The sequence below is a fragment of the Tenrec ecaudatus genome, chromosome 11, assembly GCF_050624435.1.
Source record: "Tenrec ecaudatus isolate mTenEca1 chromosome 11, mTenEca1.hap1, whole genome shotgun sequence".
NCBI lineage: Eukaryota > Metazoa > Chordata > Mammalia > Afrosoricida > Tenrecidae > Tenrec > Tenrec ecaudatus.
In genome coordinates, this window is record NC_134540.1 from 50,887,590 (window position 1) to 50,915,566 (window position 27,977).

Sequence of the window (27,977 nt, forward strand, 5' to 3'; positions counted from 1 at the left end):
GAAACTATGCCCCTACATATAATGCATGAGCCCAACAATAAAGACAAATCCTTAAGAATCAGTGATACATTTATTAGCATGTATTAAAATAAATGACTAAAGAAAAAAAAGGTGGTGAGTGGTCGGGGGTGCTTCCCTCTGCCATCTCCAGGAGGGCACTATTTACACGTTTCAGCTGCGCAGGAGGGAGCAGCAGTCGCGGACATGCCCTCCGTTTTCACAGGAGGATGAAGTCCAAAAAAGTCTTTCTTGATGATGTACCGAACACACTGCAAAATCACATTTCTTTCATGCCTGATGTCCGGAGCCAAAAGCTGAAACAACAACAACAAACATATCAGCTGGTAAATAAAACCTATCCAAGAAGCACAACCTAAAACATCGAGTGTGCTTTCCTTATGTAAAGAACATGGGAAATGAAGAGATGTGAATGAGCAGGCATAAAAAAGTTCCTGAAAATATTCCATTTCCCCCGTGAACTTTCTAAGGTTCCTATATATTATATTTTCTAGTTATTTTGCTAAAAAAAATGCAACATTTCCTTTTAACTTAACAAAGATTACCTAGTTTTTTAAACAGCACAGATGTTCACATTTGGGGCTATTCAAGGGCTATTAACAAATAGCAAGACAAAACGGTTTCATAGTCTGCAATTCTTTATGCTAAAAATCACATTCCAATGGACCTCTAGACTGAAAGCTATAATCAGTGTAGAAATTGGCAAGCTAAATAGATACATTAATGTAGTAATGATGAAATTAGTAGTAAAAGAAAAAATTAGAAGACATAAACAATCTTATTTTTATGCCTTTTGGGGGCTTACTGTACTTGAAAGGAAGTTAAAAACTCTGCAGTGAGGAATAAACACAGATCTGCCCCAACTGATAAAGGGACTCGGAAAGATGTAGTAAAAGGTCGATCTAATTCTGAAGTCGGATGAACACAGGGTATGACACAGTAGTGTGCACACTACACTATGGCTCCAGGATGCACAGCCATGGTCAAAGTCATGGCATGTCCACATGACCTGTCACCCCGTGATTGTGTGGAGCCCGAGGACACATCTGGTACAGCACACGCCCTTGTCTGAAGAACAAACAGACAGGTCACAGAAAGTCAATGCGATCGTAACTCTGTTAAAAGTTTTGAATATTCCAGTCACCCAATATGAAAACCCTTGAACAGCTTCAAGTCCTTTACTTAGCAATCAAAACAAGGCACTGTGTGTAACTGGGAAGAAAGACACCTTCTGAGCACATCATGCTGAGAATAAACCAATCATGCACCTATAAGATACGTATTCATATTCTGATTAAATCCTTAATCAGACATAAAGGGTGGGAAGGTATAAAAAATAAAGAATGAAACGTTCCCAAAGAAAAGTAATGAGAGAGATAATAATAATAAAACCACCCATCTATTACTTCCATAACTATGTATTTATGAACAGATGTTATACTACAAACCTTTCTTCTTGTTTAGTTTGCCATTTTGTTTAACTGTATTTTCAAAAGAACTTTAAAAATCGAATCCTATTATTTTCTTGCCAGTCAAATCTAGACTCCTTCATATTAAGCTGCTTTACACAGAGGTGTAATTATTATACATTTACTTAACATCAGACATATGTCAAATAAAACCTCAGAACAAATATACATACATGGATTTTCGAGGAACCTGAAAATATGCATCCATACACATTTGGGAAAAGTTAGTAGCTCTAGGAATACAAACGTTAAGAAAGTCAAGAACAATTATTTACCATTTCCAGGAGATTTGGATGGTGTGTTCTTGGTTGAAATAATGTGTGAAAATTGGGTTGTTTTTTCTGCTTGGGATTTGTCTTTTTAAAGTTTTTCTTTGGGCTCTTATGATTGGCTTCTGAGACATCTGTAGCAGCCACTTTAACAGGTTGACTTGGACTCGCCTGAGGACTGTTAACAAGAGCCTGGTTTTCTGCCAGAGCTTCTGCTTCCTTCTTGATGGGAGTTTCTAAGTGTGATGAAATAGGACAAAAAAAGGTAAAACTTTAAAAAAAGACCACCACCGTGACCAACTACACCTTATGAATACCCCGGGCATTTATTGGGTACTTTAAAATGTAAAGCTATGTGTCATTTTACAAAGCATTTACATGTATTCCAGTGCTTTTCAAACTGGAAGCCACACCTGCCCAAAATGAACGAGACTACCGTACAGAGCTACCAAGAGCTACTGTGAAGGAAATAGTTCCAGATAAAAACCTGGAATTACACAAAGGAATAAAGAGTGCTAGAAGCAGTATGTGAATAAATGCTAAAAACCATTTTTCTTAACCACATAAGGAAAAATTAATAATTGCATTTAAGATTTATATTAGTAGAAATAAAGCCTATGATAACAACAGTATAAATTTTGCTTATATATTTTTATGCTGAGACAGATCATAACTATGAAGACTCTAGTTAAAATCTGCTACACCACTTTCCATTAATCCTTAACTGATACTCTTTCATGGATCAGAGAAAGTCCACTTTGTTCTTGGCTTATTTATTCCAAGCTTCCATGTGTCAATTTACTATCCTACAGCCCCAAATTAATACTGAGCTGGAAATTTGCAATTCTTAAGACTCATCAATGTGAAGCAAGGGCTTCTTCCATAAAGCAAGGGATTTTAAACAGTAAGACAAAATACACTCATATGCAATAAAACATCTTTTTATAGTTGGCATTCTGCTGTCTACGGAAATAGATCGTGCTATGCATTGCTGTGCCAGAGGCCAACACCCCAGGGAGAAAGACTGCGGTAGAAGGCGCTGCTGTGATTGGGTTCGCCAGACTTTTCAGTTCCGGAACCAAGGTGTGACCTGAGTTCTGCAGCATAGTGCCTTTGCAAACATATCCTCTTTAAGCCAACACCCCCCTCTCTGTGCCCCCTATATCCCTGCAAAAGTAAATTCTGCCATCACGTCAGTGTTGACTCACAGTGACCCTACAGGACAGGGCAGAAATGCCCTGTGGGTTTCGGAGGCTGGGACTTGTGGTGGGAGTGGGAAGCCTCATCTTTCTCCCGAGGAGGGGCTGGTGGTTTCAACTGCTCAACCTGTAACCACACACCACCACGTTCTGAACCTTAAAGACCCCCTTCCAGCTTCCATTCTTTCTTCATAGTTAAAAATGGCTAGAAACTCAAGATGAAGCTGTTTAAACATAAAAGGTATTAAAGATTTCATCTTGAGAGGAAAGTTTAGTGCCACGTGTTTTTATGGGGTTCGGTAATCTGGCAACAGTTTCCTTTACTATCACCAGTTCTAACTGATAAGCACGGAAATTAATATGTGTTCAAGGAATAACTCCACTTTCATATCAGTGTATTAGAAACAAGAATGAAAGCAAGCCTGTTCTTAAAATAAAATTTTAAATAGGAGAGGCAACCATCTGGTAAAGAATACTCTGAGAGGCCAAGGTAGTTTATATTTCAAAATTCAAGTAGCTTTTAACAAGCTACTATAGTAAGCCAAGGCTCAATTTAAAAAAAACATTCCACATTACAGATAGTGCAAACTTAATTTTTCCTATGAAAGCTCACTTCTTTCTTATTCAACACCCCCACCTGCTGATTACCTCAAGTCAACAGTAAAAGGACTTCCATCTTTAACCAATTCAATTCAGACCTTCCCGTCACTTTATACATATACTTTAAAACTACCTATTTCTACTTTTGCAGGTTCTGAGAAACAAGCACGTGGGTTCTCATGATTGGTCAAGCATAAATGCAATTCCATGACGAGCTAGACTGCCACACTAGTAAGATAAAGGCTTACTCACTAAGCACCTGCTGGACTATTTACAAAGGATTCTAAGGCAACGTAGTCCCTGACAACCTTGGAGTAAACACTGCCATACTTCACAGGATCAGTAACCTTGGGTGAAGAGTTGGTTGGTTTATTATAGCAACACGTTTTAGAAGAAAGCTGCACACATTCCCACCTGTGCAGAATCTTCAAAGAGAAGTTGTGTATCCTGAGCACTGCTGACTTCTCAGAAAGACTCGTGCAATGAGTGCAGTTCACTGACTGTTTAAAACATAGAGGCCAACACAACTTCAAGTGCAGGGTTGAACGTTCCAGAAGCGAAACGCACCGTAGAAGAAGCTCGACCACCACTCCTCTCATGAAGGACCTTGCCTCACCTATTAAAGGTTCTTGACAGAGAAGGCAGTCACTGTGTTCTACCGGGTAGGACTGTCTTTCTGCCAGCCTATCCGTGGGTATTTTCTCTCCTTCCTGTTCCTCTAAAACATGCTGTATTTGTTTTCCTCTCAAAGTAGCACCAAATCTCCCCCATTCCTCCAGCTACCCTTTATCTCAGGTTAACTTCATTTCTGTATCAAATGAAAAAGGAATTTGAAGATGAAATTCTTTTAAATACAGGTAACCTATAAACTACTGATGCACAGTAGGCCAACAAGGATGGTAAAAAAAAGAAAGCATGATCAACAATTATCAACAGTAACCACCTACACCATGTCGTACCTTCTGGTTCACTCTCTGACCCTGAAAGGCTACCATAGCTGTTCATCAGCGAGCACAGGGCTGGGGTCACTTCCTTGGGTATGACAGCTCCGTGTGGTCTGTCTTCCTTATCCGACTCTGAAACAAATGAAGTTGCATCCAAGAATCAAAATGATTTGTCATTGTAAAAGAAAGCAGGAAGCCCCTCCACCTCTTACTTAGTGAAAAGGAAGTTCTGCCCATTTTCCCACTTTTCCCAAAAATCAAATTCCAGATCTATAAATTTTTTCCCCTTCATCTAAATCAGTGTTTCCTACCAATTAAATCTTACAGGCAATTTCCAAACAACAAGGTAAAAAGTCTGCCTACTGGCCATGAATCATACATCGCACCCCTTATGCACTTCGAAGAACCACCTTGAAAGAGGAGACTTCACATGGGCTGGGGCCACACCCCCTAGAAGGGGAGACAAAGGGTGAAGACCACCCTCTTGATCCAAACAACTCTGAGCAAGGCTGCGACAAAGCAACAGGCCCTCCATAGGCATGAGAGGGGATCCCCTGGGAATTCAGGTGAAGACCAGGAGAGGGAGCCTCCACATTTCAGAGGAGGCACTGAGATTTCTGTTGGTGGGTAAGGTGGGTGAATGGGGAGGAGCAACCTCACATTGGAAGTGATGCTAAACAATTATTGTAGAGAACCTAAGGGGAGAATAAACCCATTCTATGTTCCTGGGTGGACACATTGAATAAGTTTCCACCCAACCCTCAGCGAACCATGCTATGGACCGAGTACTGTGATGACCTTAGACACTGGCCTTGCAGGGAACATGGCATCCCCCAAGGGCCACACCACAAGGACTTGAATGACCTGTTCTCTGATGGCAGAGAAAGCAAATGATGGTCACTCCAAGGCTGTGGAAATGGCAGATGTTAGGGCTTGGGTGGGACCACTGGCTTCGTGGGCATCCAATCAAAGAGCTATCATATATTTAGTATCTCAAGGCTTCATTTGCATTACAATGACAGATATTAATTTAATAGGTAAAGACCTGCCCTCATCAGGAATGTTACAGGAAAATTTCCCTAGCACCAACCCCCATGCTTAATGTAAATAGAGCTCAACCATTTAAGAATTCCATCTGTACAAAGCAACAACTCACACACTGCAGTTCGCAGCTGGACTATACTCATAATAAACTCATTTCAATAGTACCTTATATGCTGTGCCATTAGATAAATTATTGATGTTATCAATACAATTGCTGTATACCCCAGGGGAATGATTGACAATATTTTTTTGTTGTTGCTAGTTTTTGTGTCATAAAATGAAAATATAACTTCTATAGCAAATCAGAGTGAGTCATAACCCGTGTATACACAGATGGATTCTGGGATCCCACTTAATTCTAGCTGCAATCTAAGAACAGCTAGTATTTAAAATACGGCCCTGCTCGATACTCACCTCCACGAAGAGATCACCAACCGAACAATCAGAACAGCTTGCTCTCAGACAGAGGTTGTTCCAGAGCTAATTACTGTGGGTCAAACCATGGTATGCTTGCCCAGTTGACCTCCCTCTCGGGCCAACCGGAATTTGCTCTGGGCTTAACTATTTCTGCTTGTTTCATGTCAGAAATTTCTTCTCTGGGTTTTTAATATTGCTGGTGGTCTTTTCTTTCTTATTCTTTATTTTATCTTTACATTATTTTCTCCTGTTTTGTTTTCTATTTCACGAAGTACAGGAGTGGATTGCCAAAGACAATAACTGACGTAATGGTTCTGGGGAGGAATTGGGGAGTCAACAGCGAATGCGGGAGCCGGAAGGGAGCACTAGAACTGGCTGTGTGATATGTGACTTTTATATCACGAAAACGATATAAAGCTATCAGTGTTTCCAGAGTATAATGGTACCACCCCCAGGGCATTCGAATGATGGGGGGGGGGGGGGCGTGTAAAATAGGTAAAAATTATCCTGGATGGTGGGCTATATGGTACTAACGCTTTTAACTGGCAGGGGGTGCAGAGTAAGTTTTAATTTTTAATTATTTTTCCCCTGAAAAGGGGGAGGTATGTCAAATGTTTGGGGACCTATGATCTAAGTCGTCATGTATCAGAGAAGCTATTTTCCCAAGAGGAGTGTGAGCAAGTACTTAACCATGCTTCACAGGTGAGAGGATTTGGGGCATTTTTAAAAACTCAATACACAGCCTTTGCTATTAATTTACAGTTAGCAGCAGGCCAGAAATTTATTTCACTGACTCTGAATAAGAGACGTGGTGATTAAGAGAACATAAAAATATCTACCCGTTTTGTTGTTTTCAAGAATGGTTTTAAGGACACAGTAATTAAACCATCCTACACATTTCGGCTTCCTCAAAGAGTGATATGGAAATGAGTCTGCACAGCCTTTTTATTATTCGGAACTTCTAAGAACTGAAGTAAACAAGCCAAGCATGAGAATTTAGCAAGCGGTCTTAAAGGGCCTGCCAAAGGTGGCCTGTTTGATCCAGCCGAGGCGGCTTAGCTACAGCCCCAAGACACTACCTATTACATCTATTTTTGGCAGCTCTAAAAATGTACTCAATCCATTCTAGACAACCAATAAAAAGAAAGCCTGACTGAAGAATATGGACAGTCTATCTAATGAAGCAGCTCAACCTGCAGTCATTAAGCAGTGTTCCGCGACTGAGCACTGATGCTGACCACCTCGGACTAGGGGACCGCAGAGCGTCCCGGGAAGGAGGAGCCCTCTTATTACCTGTGTGTGGATCCTGCCTTTTCTGGTGGACACAGGCAGCCCCCTCTCCGTCACCCACTGCCATGCTACTCAGCACCACACCTCCCAAACTCCTGTCCCACGTATGCGAAATGCTTACCTTTCTCCTGACCCAACAAAGTGAAGAAAGCACGCCGTTCTTATGCATACACATAGGTCACAGGCCAATCAACAGAAACCTACCATAATCTACTAGTGCTGAGCAGATGGTCTGTCCCCTGGCTCAAATGATCAGAGGCCAAGTCCCAAAGAAAGGGGCCCCGAAAGTGTATCCCGCGCTTGAAAAACAAACTCTCATTTGAGCTTTCTGAAGCACTGCTTTCACGGGAAATCACAAGAATGAAAGCAATCTTCAGAAAATCTGAGGAAGTTCTCTGTCCTGAACGGCATGTGTCACAGCTATCTCTACTGTTTGGTCCGTTACAGCATGACTCCCCCAAGCCAGTGAAACCTTCCCTGTCCATTCACCGAGTCTCCAAGAGTAGCACAGGGCTCCTGTTCAGGTAAGTGAGGCCACCTTCACTGCCACCAGGCCGATTTCAACAGGGCAGAGCAGAATTACAAAACAGCTGGGGCCAAATTTAAATCCTGGTCTTCTTTAACACGCTCCTACACGTTGGCAGCTAACCGCAAGGTCAGCAGTTGGCAACTTCCAGCGGGCCCGCAGTTGGAAGATGAGGCTCTCTACTTGCGGACACCCACAGGGGCAGGTGGACCCAGCCCTATAGGGGCTCACTTTGAGGGAACACTGACCCAGTGGAGAGTGGTGCTGTAGCTGGCAGGAGATGCAAACTGGAATATTAGAATGACGACGGAGACATTTTGACTTGGCTTCCAAAGCCCCTCCATGCAGCTCTCCGTGAGGAGTCTTAACTACTACTGTGCCCCCGGGACCATTCCCCTCCCTTCCCCAAACGGCCTCATGTCCCCTCCAATCGGAAAACACTATCTGTATACCGGTGAGTCACACATTTTTGTCTCCCACTTTCCATTTCCTAATTCACTCCAGGGTAAGTCATGCAGCTGCCTGCTCAATGCCTTCGCTCAGAGAGCAAACAGGCACCACAGCGTGTCATCGCCCAAACCCAACGCGCTTGATTTCTACTCCAAACAGTTCCCATTATTTTGTGTCTTAATAAATGTCAACTCTGCCTGATGGTTAAGCCAAAAACTAACACTCACCTTTGATTCTTCCTCTCGCACACGCAATCTGCCAACAGAGGCTGCCAGCTCTATTTTGAAAATACACCCAGAATCTTAATACTCCTCAGGAAAAAGTACATGGGCAGAAACTAATGTTCACAGAGGGCTCAGCAGATTAAGGGCTCCAAAGGCCTGGGCTGTGGACCCTGCAGCCGCTCCACGGAAGAAAGACGAGGCTGTCTGCTCCACACGGACCTGCAGCCTGGAACGGAACTGCCCTCGCTGAGGCGGGCGGGGCTCATAATGCTCATCAGTGGCAGGCCTACCAGGGACTGCAGAGGAAGGAGCTCTTGAGCACGCTACGGCTTCTTAGGCACTGTTTGATCAGTGACCCATAGCGACTCCACACAACAAGAAAGGTAAAGGAGGCCCAGTGCACAGAGCCGGAGGAAAGAAAGCAATGCCACTAACATGTACCTAAGGAAAAGGCCCTGTTGCTAATGCTATGGCATATCTCATCTGTGCAACAGCAAACAGGACCAAAAGATCTGTGAGCAGGTACACATGGATGTCTGTAGGCTTCTAACGCGGGAGGCACAGTGGTGAAGCGCTCAGCTATGCCAGCCTGCCCCTTGAACCTGCCCGCCCTCAGCAGCTTCCACACAGGGGGAAGCCTGGAAATCCCGCTGAGGCTGTTCTAGGGTTTGGGCAGGACTGGGAGCTGGTTTTTCCTGATGCAGCCACAGCTGCTGAAAAGAAACCAGAAGGAACCCCAAGGAATGGTGACTGGAACAGGAAAAATAGCAGCTAAAATCTCCCTGTTAAAAATCAAGGGCAACATGCTGCATAGCAACCGAGCTCTTGATGGGCACAGCAGGAAGGACTGCAGCTGGAAGCGGGCAGTGGTTGTGCTGTGCGGCTCCCACATCCTGCAAGAAGCCAGGCTCCAGCAAGGGCTCGCCTGGACCCTGCTGAGGCTCCCATGGCAGTGGGTTGGGGTGGGTTGAAGGTGGTACATACACACTCTGTAAAGACTAACTGCTGAAGGGCGGAGAAAGCCTCCCGAGAAGCAGCTGGGGGTTTCAGGCCGCTGACCTTGCCGCTGGGAGTCCAAGGCCAGCGCCAATACATTGGTACAACACTAATGGCACTGTTCCTAGGGGGAGCTTCAACCTCTCTCCCCCTTGCCTGCTCTCGGCTCTCAGCATTTACTATGTCCTCAACAATGACACCAACAACAAAACAGGAAAGCAACTATCATCACTAGACAGTTTCCTGAAGGCAGGCAGAGTGCTTATCTACGGTAACTCCCTATCACTTATCTGAATCAGAGTGCCGGGCTAGGGGCACGTAGAACCCCACCCAATTCTTACTGCAACCCAACATGTAACTGCTGCCCAGCCTGGGCCCCCTCACCAGATAGAGGGGTCTCACAAAGATTGTGCAAACAGTCAGAGACTCTGCACCAACTCTCCTGAAGCTCCTTTGTGCAGACACACTCCACGCTCTCTCGAGGGGGAACTTCATTCCATATTCAGAGGCAATGCATTAGGAGTATTTACTTAAAAAGACCATGGTGGTGTTCAGTAGCATACACAACATTGGCTGTTACCAGAATGACTATTGTATTAGTGGGGAAAACACACACACAATATTTTTCCTTGAGTAAATTAAAAACTACGTGTATCCCTACATTTAAAACAATCATAAGGAATTTTCCAAGACTGTACCATACTATAAAAGTATCTAATAATTAATTAATCCTTATACCCTGCCTGTTCCCATTACCCACCCAAAACTCAAAAAATATGTGCCAACATTAAAGCTCTTAAGATACCAGTATTAAGATCCAAACATCATTCTACTATTTTTTATACAAGCAGTTCCTGATTCAGGATATATTTCAGTTACGAGGAAAGATGCTGAGAACTGTCCAATCTTTAATTTCTAGCTCATCGGTGTGCGCTAAAGAATGTTGCAGCATGTGATTTCTGATACTGTCCGTCTCAGATGTACACCTGCAGATGTGCAGTGTTATGACTTGTTGCTCAACACACTGCCACACAGATCGAGTTTCCTAAACTAAACCAGGGCATTGGTTACTTGAAAACAGGTACAAAGGCTGATCACTTTGCTCCAGTTAGTAGGCAGATTCATGGAAAGTAACACAAAATATATGAAGAAAGTACAACTCTTCTTGACGTGATTAAACTATTGAATTGTCTGGTGTGGATTATGTGCCAATAAAACTGTACAATTCAAACGATTCAGATCCTTCCATAAGCGGAGTTATTATTTCAATTGACAAATGTCAACCTCACCCAACTCTTCTTCACCATCTGAGTAAATTTTTTACTTGTGTCTTGTTTTACATACAAGGGAGCTTCAAAGTTTGTGGAAAAATGAATCAAAAGAATGTGAAATGTTTTCCATGAATTGGTAAGCACCCCCCATGTATATATGTATGTATCTTTAAGTTTCTACAAAGACAAATGAAGATGAGTTTATAAAGATACTGATAACAAAAGGCAGTATGAATGGAACACTTTTTAAAGGGGCGGCGGCATTCCATTTAGGTCAGCGTTGACTTAGAGGGACACAGAGTGGTTGGAACAGGGCTCTCTGTAAGCAGGGAAACCACCTTTAATGGCTATTAAAATTCCTGCGAATAAGATGGTGTGTAATCAACAGGTTAGCTTACCTGAATCATTGTTCGCCAAAGCACCAAGGGGATCTGCATTGGTCTCCGATGGACCGTCCAGTTTGGACTCACAAGAGGGACTGCCTGATTCAATGACTGCTCTATGTCCATCCCGATCGGCTTTCCATCTGTGCTGTTTGCCAGGAGTCCTGATCCCAGCCACCTGTGAATGTTTGGACATCCCCTTCATCTTTCTGTAATAAGAAAAACATGAAAGAGCCCGACCTTTCAAGAAAACGTCATGGTAGGACACTGAAATGAAAGTATCGCATACTACACACTTCCTGCCAGAGGAAACCCCTCTGAAATCGGGCTTTACATTATAGAAGAAACTTCTCGTCTAAACCAAACCAAAATCAAACTCACTGCCAGAGTCAATACTGAGTCATGGGACAGGGCTGTCACAGAATTGCCCCCGTGAGCTTTCAAGACTACAACAGTTTACGAGTAGAGACAAAGCCCTAACTGCTGACCGTGCCGATTGCAGCCCAATGCGGAACCACGACTCCACCAGGGTTCATTTCATCTAAACCAGGTGCAAAAACATTACAAAAAGTTTTTTTAAGTTCATTAGATGCCTTCTCGATAATATCAGGTGCCCTTTGGTGAACCGCATGGAGCCCTGGTTATGTGCTGAGCCGCAATCCACATGCCGCAGTTCAAAACCACGAGCAGCATCTCAGAAGGAAGATTTGCAGTTTCAGCTCTGGAACCCACAGAGGAGTCGCGAAGAGTCAGCACTGACTCAATGGCAGTGAGTTTTTTGAGTTGGTGAACACAGCTTTCACAAAGATACATTGCCTTTTCTAATTTATAAGTTGTTATGAACTGATCCGTAACTCATGAGATCAATACAAGGGGGTATCAAAATATCCATGGGGAAATTAAATGAAAAGATACTGGAACTTTTCGAAGCACCCTGGAAAAAGCTCATTGAGAAGAGGTTATCTGGTATTACACTTCAGTCCATCTTCGAGGAAATAGTTAGCTCTGTTTGACAATCAGTGAAAGGGTATTTAATCACTGTTTTAATATATGTACCAAAAAGTATGACAAGGAAAAAATGTAGATGTAGATAGACTGGAGAAATTAATAAACAGGTATACATGGACAACAGAAAAGTGGGTGAAGGGAGACATCGGACAGGGTTAAGACATGACAAAATAATAATAATTTATAAATTATCAAGGGTTCGGGAGGGAGGGGAGGACAGGGAGGGAAGGGAAAAAATGAGGCGCTGATACCAAGGGCTCAAGGAAAAATAAAATGTTTTGAGAATGATGATGGCAACAAATGTACAAATGTGCTTGACACGATAGATGGATGGATTGTGATAAAATGAGCCCAATAAAATGATTTTTAAAAGTATAATTACAAACTAAGAGAAAGTTATTTTTTAAATGTTTAATCTGAAAGGAGGCAAGAAAGGAAACAAAGAATAGAGCAAATGAAAAACCCAATGAAATTGGATGATGGATTGTTATGAGATTTGTAAGCTCCCAATAAAATGACTAATAAAATAAATAAATAGGACAAAGAAGTTTTGGATGACTGAAATCCAATTATAATGTTAATTACATTAAATAGAAATGAACTAAACACTAGTTAAGAAAGATCTAGCCTATAAAAGATATACTTTAAATACACAAACACAAAACATTTAAAAGGAAGAGACTAGAAAATAATATATCATGCAAACACCAAGCAGATGTAATCTTGTATAACAATATAATGTCAATGCAAACTAATGCAAAATTAATGTTAATGCAAACAGCACTGTACTAAAGACAAGATATTTCACAATGTGGAAAGGCTAAAGCAACATGAAAACATAATAATTCTACATCTGTGAATACCTAATAGTTCAACTGTACGGACAGAACGCAAAAGCTGACAGCCTCAAAGTAAAACTAGAGAAACCCAGAGATGAAGAGCTTTCCTATGCTCCCCTTAGGGACTGTCAGAGCAAGCAAAGAAAATTAGCTGTGGAAGTGCGTAAAAGCAAGCACTTTAACCAGACGACTTTAAGAGTACTGCTTCATTCAACTACACACACCCCACCACAATGACCGTAAAGCAAGCACGAGGAGTCTTCAAAGAGTGTGTGGAAAATGGAATTACAAAATAATCCAATTTCCCCACGCACTTTGTGAAGCTCCTTCACACTGCACACATCCTTGCAAAGCTTGCTGCGGAGTATGGAGACTGGGACGTTTTCATGCACGCTCTCGGAGGGGTCAGGGCACACTCAATTACAGTCCGCATGACGAGAAGGGCATTCCCAGTGGAAGCTCACCCATACTGTGTCGTCGTCAGCACGGCACCTCTCTGCTCCTTTTCACGTTTTAACATTTTCTTCCTTTCAATATTGGCCAGAGTTGGGTAGTTTCTAGGAAATTAAATACATTTTTAAAAGGCTTTTAAAAAAGCAATTTATTATTAATTTGGAGTTAATACATATCTCATTCCATAGTTCAATCACGTCAAGCAGAACTGTACAATTGCTACCACAGTCAGTTTCCAAACTTTCTTTTGCTTCCTGAACTCCTTGACATCAGCTCCCTTTTACTGCCCCCCCCCAACCCCCTCCAAAGTCTTCGCTGTCCCTACAGGTTCATCAATCCTGGGTTTCATAAAGCGAAAAACAGGAAACATACCACAACGTCAATAGGGTGACTCCCATGACACAACACATCCGAGATAAACTCTTAATAGGAACAAACAAAAATACAGAAAATGCTGAAAACCAGATCAGGTCCAGCATGCACCACAGGGGGGTGGGGGTGGGGGTCAACTCACAGAGTTTATCTGTTTAAATTAGGTTGACCCCTTTGATCTTCTATAGTCATCTCTCCAGTGCACTCTGTTTAGTACCCACTTTCCTCCCATCCCTCAAGTGTGGAATGAGGGAGTTCAACAGAGGCTAATTTCCTGTGTAGTTCCCACTGAATCCTGCAAACAGAATTCTCACAATTTAGGCTCTGATACCAACCTTCCTTCAACTCTTAATTATAAGATCTGTACAAGTGAACAATGCACGTACTAGATATGGAGATAGCCTACATGAGCCCAGTATCCCTCTCTCAACAGGGATTTCAACCACTAGTGCCAGGGGCTAACAAAAGACAATATTAAAGGTTGTGATGCCCCAGGAGGGTGATTGATAAAGACTCTCTACCACAAATAAACAAGGCGATTGTGAAAGGGAGCCAAAGGCAGATAAAAAACCAACCACGGCAACAAAACATATGTCCACACTCGCCCCAGGGAGAGGACACAGATGGCAAGGGTGCTACAGCAAAACACTGCCAAGAAATTAGACGGTGCCCGGCTAGCCGATCAAACAGCGTCTGGAGTCTGAAAGGCTTGTCTCCAAACAAGCAGCCATCTAAGTGAGATGTCAACTGAGTCCACATGGAAGAAGCATGCCATCATCAGTCACTGAAGTATTGTAAATCATGAGGCTTTTACAGGTATTTTATGAAGGTGATTCAAAAATCAAGCAGCTGCTGCACTTGGCAGTATCTGCTTCACTAACAGCTAATATGTGGTGGTGGTGGCCAGTGGTGGGAGTCGGGCCCCTCGAGCGCCTCCCGTGCAAGCTGAGTGTAGTTGTGAGGCCCAACGGGCCTCTGGGAGCTTCCAGACTCAGGCAGACGAGAGAGAACCCTACGAACGACAACAGGAGGATGCACCAGCAATCCAGGGGCTGGGCAGAACAGCACCTCATCCCATTGTGCGGGAGCTCACCTGAGGGCCGAGGCCGGACTTGATGGTAGTAAACAACAGAGAAACACAGGAAGGCGTTGTAAAACCTTAACTGCTTCTACATTTTATGAGTAAGAACAGACTCTAGAGATGACACCAGAAAAACCGTGAAAGAGGAGCTCTGGGGATGAAGTGGGAAAGAAGACGGACAGTACAATGCAAAATAGGCATAAGGGGGCTTCAAAAGTCACGGAAAAATTCCATTCTCCTTTTATTCGTTTTTTCCATGAACTTTTTGATGACCCTATGCATTCGTACCTATCTATCCAAGAAAACCAATGTCCACAAATAAATGATGATAAATGTATAAGCTGTACATAAAACAAAGAGGAAAAGGTCAAGGTCATAGGAGGTCAGGCTGACAGCAGCATAGGCCTACACCTGTGCAAAGCAAGCACCGGCGGTTCTGTGACATGGACCCTCTGTGATCGGGACACTCCAGTACCGCCCGAGACCCCGGGCCAGTGTATTTCTCCACCGACTTAAAAATGTCGAGGAGAAGGAAAAGCGGGAAGGATCTCAGAAGAGCTTTACACATGAGGGCCATATGAAAGGATAGCGAAGCTCTGAGGAAAAGGTAGAGGAACTGCATGCACTGACAGCCCGAAGTCTCAGAGGAGAGAGAGCAGGCAGTTGTTTTCAACCTACTGACAGATATGTAGAAATATGGGCATGTTAGAAAAGCGTCTAGGCATACAGCTTCCAGCCTACTCTGCTTCTGCCCGCCACATCCAACTCATGGCTGCTTACTCGCTGCTAACAGTTCTGCTCTGAGCACCGCAGACCCTCACCGCGCTGGGCCACCTGCGGAAGGCCGAGCAGTCAGTGCCACCGCGCACCAGGGAGAAGCAGACGCTTCCCAGGTGCTTCTCGATGGTGAGCACGGAAACATTCCCAGAAGGAAAGGATTTTCAATGAGGCCAAAGAATTCCCTACATCAGTGGGTCTCAACCTTCCTAATGTACCGACCCTTTCATACAGTTCCTCATGTTGTGGTGCCCCCCCTCCCCACCACAGAATTATTTTTGTTGCTACTTCTTAACTGTCATTTTGCTACTGCTCTGAATCGGGTGACCCCAGTGAAAGGGTCGTTCGGCCCCCAAAGGGGTCGCGTTGCGACCCACGGGTTGAGAACAGCTGCCTACATGAACCAACGGGGTGTTTTAGAAACTCCTTCCATGGCAGCCCTGTAAAACAGCTTTCTCTTTCTGGGATCACTTCCCTACAAAGAGAGGAACTTTCAACATCGCTCCCAAAGCTACGCTGCGGTCAGACGCCACCCTCAAGTCAGTGAGAGTCGGCTTACAGCAGGGGAAGCTCTGCCCACTCTATTAATTCAAGGAAAACAAGCCTCTTCCTAAGTTTACATTATTCTTGTTTGCACAAAAAATCTAAAAGGTAGAAAGGGCAAGGGTACTAGAAAGCAGATTACCCCCAAACAAGGCGACCAGAAACGCAAGCCCTCACTACACCACACCAGGAGTCTTGTGAGACAGCGGCTACAGAGCTCAGCAGATGAGCCACAGACCACGAGAAAGAAGCGGCACTCTGCTTCTGCAGGCTGCGGCCTTGGACACCCTACACATAGGGCAGCTCCACCCTGTCCTACAGGACCTCTCAAAGCCATGTATGACTTGAGAGTTAAGTTAGGACGCTCCTCCACCAACCTAAAACTTCAGTGATTTTTTTAACACCATCATCCAAAAAAATCTGACGCAAAAATAAAGAAAAGAGCTTTGATAAAAGCTACCGTCCTATCTCCCAAGCACAACCCTGTTACACTGCACACACCTGGTAGGCACTTACAGTACTGTTAAGAAGTTACAGACTGGCTGGGGTATTTTCAGAGGTCTTTCCCTCCACTTTAGTCTGCTAAAATCACCTTTCTCCTTGTACTTCAGTCTTTCCCCAACAGCCCAGGCGGAATAGGCTCTGAAATCGCACGCTTTTTCTTACCTATTTTTTGCCTGGGCCTTAAGAACTAGGAAACCAAGCACAATGGTGCCGAACCTGGTCTCGATTATCCCTCTAGTTACACTATCCTTCCCACAGGGTCCGTGTCCTCAGACCACACTGCCCCGTTCACTGACTTCTCTGGGGAAACTCCATCCCTCCTTCTGCCCTCAGACCACAACCGCCCCCGCAGGCGCTGTCCTACTGTGTTCTGTTTCACCTTTTCCTCACCTGGAGCAGACTCCTGTGGGAACCCTGGATGAACGAGGGCCAGAATTTAGGGCCACAGTAACTCCTGCTCCCCTAGCCAATTCCCAGTGCAAGAAAGCAGGTTTCAAAAACCAAGGCTTGGGAAATAAACCTTTATCCATCCCTTTGCTACACAGGTCAGGGGAGAAAAGTGGCTGGTTAAATCTAAAAAACACTGCATGCAAAAAAAAACAAAAAACCAAAACACTGCATGCTTAATACTTAAAGTTTTTACTTTAGCACAGCTGTGTGAAAAAATAACAAAGCTGAAGGCATAGGACAGAGATGCGGTTTCTTTACAGTAAATACACACCAAGCAAATCTTCCACTTTTTCCAGATTTAACATTCAACTCTATGAAATCCTTTATGTAGTTTCCTAACATAACATCTACAAATGGACCTTTTCTTTCCTACAAGTTAAAGAACACAGTGGTCTCCCTCAGTAAAAAATGCTGATAATGTGGGGTTGGGTTCAAAATGTTTCCTTAATTGCATTTTCCAAATTTTCACCCTTGATTTAAAAAAATCTATTATGTAGTTAACTTTATATTTATGTGGCAGAATAATAACTCTTTTATCTTGTGGTTGTGGCTGAAAACAGAGCTATCGCCTTCCCAAAGAGGTACGTGCCTTTTCCCTTCCTCCCCTACGAGGCTGCAGGCGTAGCATCTAGGCAAACCGGAACTGTCAGGGGCAGGGAATGAAAAGCCCAGCACAGGCGCATCGGGAGATTCGCGAGCAGCCCCGACCTTTCTTTCCGGTGGAAACTCGACTTCTCGGCATTAAGCCGTGGGAGTGCTGCTGCTGCTCCCTGCACTGAAGCAGCACCCTAACTGACACAGGCACCCCTGCCCCCTAAACACCCCACTATGACACACACACCTTGACTTAAAAATCTGCTGCTTAAGGCCTGGTAATTTCTTATAAAATTAAATATATACTTACCACGTGACCCACAAGTCCTATTCTTAGTATTTAACAAAGCCCCAAAAATGTTCAAACCAAAACTCTGCATGTCGATGCTCAGGGAGGCTTTATTTACAATTGTACAACTGGAAACAACGCAAACGTCCCAGATTAAAACAAACTGGTCCAGCAGTCTAATGGAAGAGAACACAGCACTGAAACACACAGGACCAAACTACTACGACATGCAAGCACACGGCTAAGCGTGCATGTATTACACTGAGAGAGAGAAGCTGACGGATGCAGAAGAGCATGCTGCAGGAGCCCGTGGGCGCGGTGCTGTGCAAGGCAGCAGGAGATCAGTGGGCGCCAGGGTCTGCAGTGAGGCTGGAAGGGGCTGGCCAAAGGGCGGTGACAGGACCTGGGGGTGGCACAATGCTTCGATTGTGGTGATGGGTACACAACTGTGCGACCAAAAGGGCAGATTTGACAGGTGGTACATTAAAAACAAAAACAAACAACAGCCCCAATTGTCATGAAGGCAATTCCAACTCAAATCCACCCCAAGTGCGTAAAAGAAGTTAAAAAAACAAGGTCCAGATAAGGCATTTCAGGACTTCACCTCTTTTAAAATGTACTGGTCCTGCCTCCAGCGACTCGAAGCACCCCTTCCAAAACCAAACTCCCTGCCATCGAGTCAGTGCCGACTCCGAACTGCCGTGGGGGTCTGAGACTGCAGCCCTACACAGGAATGGAGGCCGTCTTTCTCCCCAAAGCAGCTGGCAGTCCCACACCGCTGACCGACCGTGCAGTCAGTAGCCCAACAGTAACCACTCCACCATACTAACAGGGCTGCAGGCACCCCTCAGTCAGGTATTACCATCCTTCGAGGCTACAAAGGATATTTCAGTGAATGAGGTCTACAGACACTTCACATCTATTTACCCACATCTCGCATGAGAGCAAGAAGCTTAGCAAACAGGTTTACTTTTGCCTTTTGGTTACCTCAGCCATGGACGGTAAAATCTCTGCTTATTCAAATAGAGGCTGTTGATGCCTAATTTTGAAGTTAAATTATTGTCAGGATATTATTCAAAAGTGAAATTCTCACTGTGCTAGTTACACAATTTCATGGCAACTTGATAATTAAGAATGAAGGGGTGGAGTCTAGCCTGTCAATCAGGTCACACCCTGGTGACCCTTCCTACTGGGCGTGGCCTTTTCATGAGGATTCTGGGACTTCCTCTCTTCCTCCCTGGAGGTGCACATACTCTATCTGCTTCACATTTCTATTGACAAGCCACATGGAGCCACGGTGATGGCAGCCAGAGCCCTGGAGATGCTTCCACTGCCACTGGACCCACAGTACTTACCACCCACTAGCCTGTGATCTTCCTATATTCCGTATCATTGCATGTGTTGTGTGAGTTTGAAGAGAAATTCATGGGCTAATATTGGAATGATGGGTTAGTATTGAACTTATGAACTTGGTCTGGATTGGGCTGGGCTGTTTTCTTTACAATTACTCTTTGATATAAAGCTCTTTTATATACATGAGTCTCCTTGATTATCTCTAGTCTACCCAGACTAACACAACCATGAACAAAAACTTGAAGGCTGATAACATTCCTTACCAATAGATAACTAAACCAGTCGTCTTCAAGAGACTTCTTTATAAGAATATGCTATCTAAGCCAGTTCTGATCTTCCAAATGTTTATGTTCCAAAAGACTAGCCAGAAGAACAAGTGATCCAAGTCAGTGGTGAGGAGGGTGTAGGAGGCCTGGTAGGGTGGGATCAAGAGTAATGTAACCAAGAGGAATCACTGAAACCCAAATGAAGACTGAGCATGAAAGTGGGACAAGAGGAAAGTCAAAGGAAATAGAGGAAAGAGCTAGGAGGAAAAGGGCATTTATAGAGGTCTAAATAAAGGCATGTAAATATGCAAATAAATTTATATTGGAGGATGGGGAAATAGAACTTTGTGTCTATATTTATAGGCTTAATATTAAGGTAGCAAAAGGACATTGGGCCTCGACTCAAGTACTCCATCAATGCAAGAATACTTTCTTCTATTAAATTGGCACTCTATGATGCTCACCTTCCCGCCACAATCACTGAAGATAAAGCGGGTGAATAAACAAATGTGGTGCAGAAAGCTGATGGTGCTCAGCTAGTGAAAGATATAGTGTCTGGGGTCTTAAAGGTAAACAAGCGGCCATTAGCTCAGAAGCAACAAAGCCCACATGGAAGAAGCACACCAGCCTGTGTGATCACGAGGTGTCGAAGGGATCAGGTATCAGGGATCATCAGAACAAAAAAATCAGATCATTGTATGCTCACCTCCCTGATTCGATCGCTGAAGACAAATGGATGCATAAGTAAATATGGTGAAGAAAGTTGATGGTGCTCAGCTATCTAAAGATATACCGTCTGGGGTCTTAAAGGCTTGAAGGTAAATAAGCGGCCATCTAGCTCAGAAGCAACAAGTCCACATGGAAGAAGCACACCAGCCTGTGTGATCACGAGGTGTCGAGGGGATCAGGTATCATCAGAATAAAAAATCATATCATAGTGAATGGGGGGGGGGGAAGAGCGCAGAGTAGAGATCCAAAGCCCATTTGTAGGCCATTGAACAGCCCCTTACAGAAGGGTCTCGGGGAGGAGATGAGACAGCCAGTGTGATGTAGCAACGATGAAACATACAACTTTCCTCTAGTCCCTAAATGCTTCCTCCTCCCCCACTATCATGAGCCCAATTCTACCTTACAAGTCTGGCTAGACCAGAGGATGTACACTGGTACAGATAGGAACTGGAAGCACAGGGACTCCAGGCCGGATGATCCCTCAGGACCAGTGGTGTGAGTGGTGATACTGGAGGGTGGAGGGAGGTGGGTTGGAAGGGGGAATGGAATACAGGGATCTGCATGTGACCTGCTCCCTGGGGGACGGACAACAGACAAGGGGGTGAAGGGAGATACTGGACAGGTCACAATATGACATATTAATAATTTATAAATTCTCAAGAGTTCATGAGGGAGGGTAAAAAAGTGAGGAGCTAATGCAGTGGCTTACGTGGAGAGCAAATGTTTTGAGAATGATGAGGGCAATGAATGTACAAATGTGCTTGACACAATGGATGTATGTATGGATTGTGATAAGAGTTGTATGAGCCCCTAAAAAAACAAGCACTTGTTGCAGAAGACCACCAGGTGGCATTGTTCACTTTAGACTGGATCAATCCACCCAGAGGAAAGATTAGTGCTACCAGCAGGTGGGAGTGCCTGGTAAAGAAGAGCAGTGAAAAAGAGGAGGGTCCTCAACAAGATAGACTGGCACGGTGGCTGCAACAACTGGCTCCCACATAACAATTGTGAGGATGACACAGGATCGAACAGGGCTTCACCCGTCAGGTCACTGAGTCAGAACCAACTTGATGGCACCTAGAACAAGAGGAGGGAGGAGGGAGCGGAGGAGGGAAAGGGGTATGCCTTCTGCTAGTCTGCATACCGTCAGCTCAACTCAACCTTGACAAGGAACAGCCTGATCCTCTTGCTCCTGTACCCTGACACTGAGGGAGCAACGGTGACGATGGGAGTCTGAGATCGCTAGAGAAAGCAGAACCACTGAAGCTGGACACCACTCATGTCCTGTTTTTGCTGTTGTTAGACGCTATCGAGGCTGTTCCACCTCATAGAGACCTCATGTGCAACAGAATGAATGCTGACCAGTGGCCATGATCCTTGCCCTAAAGAGAATTAAGCATACGTTCAAGGGACCTCAATAACCTCCAAATGATCAAAATCGGGCTGAGAAATTGGAGAAAGCATAGGAGTTAGGTCATTTTATCTTCTCTAAATGATCCTATCTTGAATTCAATACCATCATTGTCAGCTCCTCAAAAACTCAGTAGCAGAGAGCAAAGCAAGTGGGCTAACCTCTGGGTTGAGTAATCTCCAGTGTAAATCAATGAGAAGAGGCTAGAACCAACAGCTGAAAACGACACAAACGCCAGACACCCAGTGGAGGGCGCTACGAAAGAGATGAGGTGAAGAAGTTTCACCAATGCTACAAATCTCTTCACCAGGGCACACCCGTTAAGGCCCCCAATCTTTCCACTCCTGAGTCTGGACCCACAGCTGGCTGTATCCCCTCTGCCTACCACCCTGAAGCCAACTCAACACAATTTTTAAAAAAGAAATTAGGATTATACTTGGTTTCTCCCCGACCCCCTTTTAAGAAGGGTACCCACCCTTTATTGCCTCTGACACTGAACACCTACTAGGAGCATGCAGCAGTCATTAAGGCACATTTCTGACTGAAACGAACAATAACACGTGAGTTCCTATCCGGCCACCAAAAGCTACATTCAATAGTAAGTCTCATGCAATAGAGCTTACAGCCCTGGATCTAATACCAACATTAAAAAGGAATTACACGAACCAAAAGTACAATCAAAAAACTGTATCCTTGAGTTACTCCCCTGAATCTTTACTCACTTTCTTCTCTCCTCCCTCCATCTGGCAATCTCCTCGGGAGTGTCCAACTTGATTTTCTTCATCCCCGGAGCATGCATCTAAGGGGAAAAAGCCTGCTGGCCATCAGGGAGCATAGAGTGCACCTGCGCTTGAGCTTTGAGTGCTGTCGGGGAGGACGAAGGTGTGGTGCCCCACATCCAATGTAAGAGCAGAGGTCGTTTGTGTGTGTCCGTGCCGTCATGTTTAAATCACCATGTGAGCCGTGTTTCTCCGTTCTTATCACGCCTCTTACACAACAGCGGTCAGGTATTTAGGCTGGAGCTACTCGGTGGGGGAAATGGACTAACAGAAGTTTGGCTACAAAGTAGATGATGTGTCACCTATTTTCTCCCAGTGATATTAAGCACTCAAATGAATAATCTAAGGGCTAAAATTGAGGGTGGTAGCTACAGCAATAACAATCACACTTAAGTATTTGAAGCCCTGGTGGAGTTGTTAGGTAAGTGTTGGACTGCTGAGTGCAAGGTCATCGGTTCAAACCCACAAGCTGCTCTGCAGCAGAAAGATGAGGCCACCTCCTTAGAAACATGTACAAATCTTTGGAAATCCTTACAATAAGGTTTCTAGGAGTCAGAAGCAACTCAATGTAGATTTTATCTGAAGCAGCACAGTGTCAGTAAACAAGTGTGCAATTTAGAGACAAGAAACCATGCTCAGGAATTACTTCTGAAACCTAGGGCAGATCTCTGGATTTTCAGTTGTTTTTAAATCTGTTAAACGAGGGACTAGCTATCGATCTTGCATAAATATTCTAAGGACAAAATTGAATATGAGATGTAAAAATGTTTTCAAAGGCTCACAGCACTCCACAAATGTTACTACTAGGCTATGTAATAAAGAGATGCGACATTAACAGACCAATGGGCTACAAAGACTAAGTATCAAAAAAAGAAACAGTGAAAAAGATACAAGCACAGACACTCACATTTTTCCAGTGGAAGCTGACGATCTTCTCATGTGCAGTGAAAGAACAATCTGCTTCAGGACACTGTGAAAGTTTTTATAAAACCAACATTCCGCATTAAATGTATGCTTTCCACCTTCTGTTACATTAAAACAGACCCCACTACCACACACAAAAACACTGTGGCCCTACTTAAGCAGTTATCATATCCAGTTGGTCCAATTATACACTTAGGCTAATAGTCGAAGGTCACTCCACAACAACACTGCATTTAAAATGGACTGATGTTATCAAAACAATAAGCTTAGTAATATTCTCAACTTAAGTGAAAGCATGACGTAAAATTCAACCCCCGCCATTGAACTGATTCTGACTCAAGAGAACCCCATGTGTTGCATGGACCCTCCCTTGGCTGTACACAATCTTTTCAGAAAGACATTTGCCAGGCCTTTCTCCTGTGGTGCTTCCGAGTGCTTGTGAACCTCCTACCTTTATAAGGAGTAGTCAAGTGCAAACCCACTTTCACTACTCTAGGACCTAACATGAGGTTTGGACGATAGCAAATCACAGGGCTACCTGGCAACCCCGTCAAGGGCACCCTGACTGGGGCACTCTCAAAGGTGCTGAGGGGAACTTGAGGGGAAGCTCGGCAAGCCGAAAGGGCAATGCAGGCGAACGCATACAAACAGCTGCCAGACCTGCCTTCTTTGCTGACATCTGCCTGCCGCCCTTGCCAAACTGCAGAGCCATTGCCCTCATCTTATCAAGCCATCAAACATGGGGGAAAACCTGGGAGGTCTACCAAGCATAGAGTCAGGTCATTTTGCTAATGACATTCCAGGACAACCAAGAAAAAGGAAACCTACTTTCGTGTGCTCAGACATGTGTGTATCATACTTTTCCTGATTCTTAAAACCACGGTCACAGGTATCGCAAAAGTATTGAAAGACAGGTTCCTTTCTTTTCTGCAAATAAACAAAAATGCATTAGGCTTTTCTTTAATCGACGATAAAATAAAACCACCCCTCTAGTAACACACACTTCAACTTTTTTATGGGAAGACACCTCCAAATGCATTCCTAATAAAGAGGTGTTTCTGCTTTACTTTAAGCAAATGTATTAGAGAAGAGTCAGGCATGATAAAAATGTGGTTTTGTTTCTTGTGGCTAGACCTAATATAATCCACAGGTTGTTGTGGTTATGAGGTGCTGTCCAGTTGCACCTTACATACAAGAGAATGAAACAATGTTTATCCTGCGCCAGCCTCATAATTGTTATGTTTAACCCATTGTGAGTAATCTGTGGGTAGATCGAATATAATCTGTGAGTAGATTACAAATTGGTAATCTAATGAACAGTTAACATGTGTCCAAAAGACCTAAAAAAAATGTTCATGCTAAAAATAGGACTTCATCTTTTATGGATAATGATATCATGAATTAAGAAAATAGTCATTAAAAAACAAAAAGGAAAAATGAATCACGAGTAAAAATTTGTTCGTTGTTATTCTCCAACTTGCTATTTCTATGCTATAGAATAATACAAAAATCCTACTACCCATTTTATAAGACATTTTCTCCAATTGCTTAGTGTTGAGACTATGTTAACACATTGTACTTGTATAACATTGTACTAACGTTAATGATAGTTTTCATGCCAAAATGGAAGCGTTCAATTTTCTAAATCAATGGTTTCATTGACATACTTTAAACATAAGGACCACATTGGTAAACTACATCAGAATAAAGGAAGTCTACTTTAAGCTTTGGTTTCTAAACTGTAACCAAAAGTTGTTTCATTTTTCTTATTTTAAAACAAATAACAATAGAAATAACACCCCGAAATGCTGCTACTCATAAAGAATAACTTCAGACAATATTTTATGTATAAATGACTTGTATGTAAACTACTAGAACCTTAAAAATTAGTAACTTTATTTGAATTTTAAGAGACACTAAGAAATTATGTTTTTCAAAACATAAAAATACCATTTCCTAAAAGATCCTTCTACGTTAAAAATAAAGGGTTTATGGGGTTTCTTTTAGTTTATTCATGTTCCACTTTCATAAAGGAAAAATTTGCACTTCAATTTTTCTCCCTAAAGTGACCAACATCGACATCGTTGTAGAATCCGGATTCTGTTATCTTCACTCCTGAGTCTATCCCAAACTGGAGTCAATGCTTTCCATTTGTCCCCTTTGTACAATTTCCCATTTTTCATAAATACGTTTCTTCAAAAACCTTTGCATACAGACAAGATGCTATTATAGGACCAATAGATGCAAAACACTGAAATCGCTCGGATACAAATGTAAGAGATGAAAAAGTTAAAGTGTCACATTCAAGAAGATGCTGAAAAAATACCTTTTTTTTCTGATTTCTACTGGGAGGGAAGTTGAAATCATTGAAGCTTCCATCATGTTTTCTTGGGAAAAAGGGGCTCTTGACTAAAAAACAACAAAAAAAGATCATTAATGTTTACAACTACACAATTATTGAAAATTTTATTTGCTAAAGAATGTTATATATACTTTACTATGAACCTCCCTATTCCACACCTGCTAGAATCATAGTTCAAAGTCAAATAAATTACAGTTGGGCTCGTCTACCAAATAAGTATTTTTTAAATGAATAAATACTGATGCAATTACATGTCCCTGTTTATGCACCTAAGCAAAGACACGGATAATCAAACCTGGTGAAATTCCTTGCAGTTACTTCAAATATTAAAACTGAGATGGTGAAATCCCTGACAACTCTTCTAGCAACACTCTAGCACCGGGAAAACACAACCTTGTAAAATACACCTTCTCTTAACTCCCATTGCCTCTTTCCATCTTGACTTTGGCTTAGATTACGATGATAGCCTCCTAGGTGGAGTCTTCCATTTTTAAGGCCATGTCTCTCCAGGTGACTACCTAGCGATGCCATAAAATTGGTCTCCAGTGGTGTCACTATGCTAAAAACCTCCAAGTCTTCTTAAAGTCCTTCAATGAGATTTCGGTTTATTTCTCACCCTCCTCTACCCCATACTCTACTTCAATCCCACTTGCCTTTAGGCTCCTTTGAGTCTCTGGCCTGCCCCATACATGGCAACCTCATTCACAAGGCAACAAAACACTGCCCAATCCTACACACCCCATGACCAGCTACAGAGCAGACTTGTTTCCATCCATAGTTTCCATGGGCTGGCTTTAAAGGAGACTCCGGGTTTTTCTTCCTCATTTGTCTTAGTCTGGAAGTTCCACTAGAACCTGTTCCAACACCAGAGCAACAGCATCAAACTCCCCCAGCAGACACGTGGTTGCTGTATGTGACTTAGACATTGCCGTGTTCCAAACTCACTCCTGACCTGACTTTCCAATTCTGTTCCATCCACTCTGCCCCATCGCCATCAGTTCTCTTTAATGGCGTTTGGAATGCCTTCAGGCAACCATCCTCCTTCCCTCTTTATAGTGCTCCACCTTCAACAAAAGCACTTTAGCCCGTGGGCACCACTTCCACTGGGATAGTTGCAATGTTCTTGTTGATCTACCTTACAGTTAAATCCTATCACACTAGGCAGATGACAGTAAGAGTAACATAAGTGCCCATCCCTTGCACCAAGCCTGACACAAGAGCAGAAGCCAAAGTTCCCTCTAATCAGGGCCTACGACTCCATCACAAACTCTGCCCCTCCAGTCACACGGTGGTCTCTGGTTTTACAGCGTCTGCCTCAAGGAGGATGCCCTTTTCCTTCCGGTACATCTACTCAGATCACCGATTTACATCCGTTCTACCGACCATTCTTCCCAGCTCTTTCTGCTCGCAACACGCTTTTCCTTCCAATGCACAATCTAAGTAGTTTGCCTGTCCGTTCCCACATTGAGGAGTTGTTACACCACACAAGATAACGGTTTTTAGCATTTTTACCCCCGTTTCTGGCACATAGATGCCCAACAAACATCTAAAATAACAGAGCACGTGGCGAAAATGGCCAATTTGAATCCGTGTGGGGCATTAACTCCAACAGTGCTCGGAAGAATCAGAAGAAATGGAGACGTGATAAGACGGAAGGTGCAGCGGTAACAAGCGGGGTGGTACCCACGAGGGGACGAGCCTACCGGCAGGGCTGTGAGACTGATGGTGAGGAAAGGCATCCGGAGACTGTCCCCAGTACCACGCCGTCGAGGACTGGTAATTCCAGGCAGGCGGCGTGTTGAGTGGAGGCTGCGACTCAGGAGGGGGCTGCGCCCCGGGGAGTAGCAGGGCGTCGAAGGGGGGCGGCGCCCCGGGAGGTTCCGGGCACTCTCGGCGCGGCTGCGGCCCCGACGACGGCTCGGACCCGACCGCGGGGGACGACGCTGGCGGCGGCGGGGGCGGCGGCATCGTGGCCCAGAGCGCCCAACTGCCGGGCATCCGGCCGGGGTCACGCAAAGGCCCCAAAGTGGGAGTCAGCTCCGGGGGTGGGAACCATCCAGAAGGCGTCACGAAGCCCCCAGCCGGCGCGGCCATGCTCTTCTGCCTGGGGTGGAACCTTGCCGGCGAGGGTGGAGCAAGCGTG

General features: G+C 44.0%; 1 protein-coding gene across 1 annotated transcript; it reads right to left on the minus strand.

The window, feature by feature from the left end:
* Positions 1 to 57: 57 nt before the first annotated feature.
* Positions 58 to 27,970, minus strand: NUFIP1 (nuclear FMR1 interacting protein 1). The gene is made up of 10 exons (XM_075563046.1): positions 27,538 to 27,970; positions 25,799 to 25,881; positions 24,301 to 24,399; positions 23,456 to 23,518; positions 22,492 to 22,568; positions 13,412 to 13,504; positions 11,116 to 11,309; positions 4,515 to 4,631; positions 1,763 to 1,992; positions 58 to 314 (listed from the first exon to the last, which is right to left on the minus strand). Exons 1-10 carry the CDS (start codon positions 27,926 to 27,928, stop codon positions 159 to 161), a joined length of 1,503 nt encoding a protein of 500 aa, XP_075419161.1. The 5' UTR covers positions 27,929 to 27,970; the 3' UTR covers positions 58 to 158.
* Positions 27,971 to 27,977: the final 7 nt, after the last annotated feature.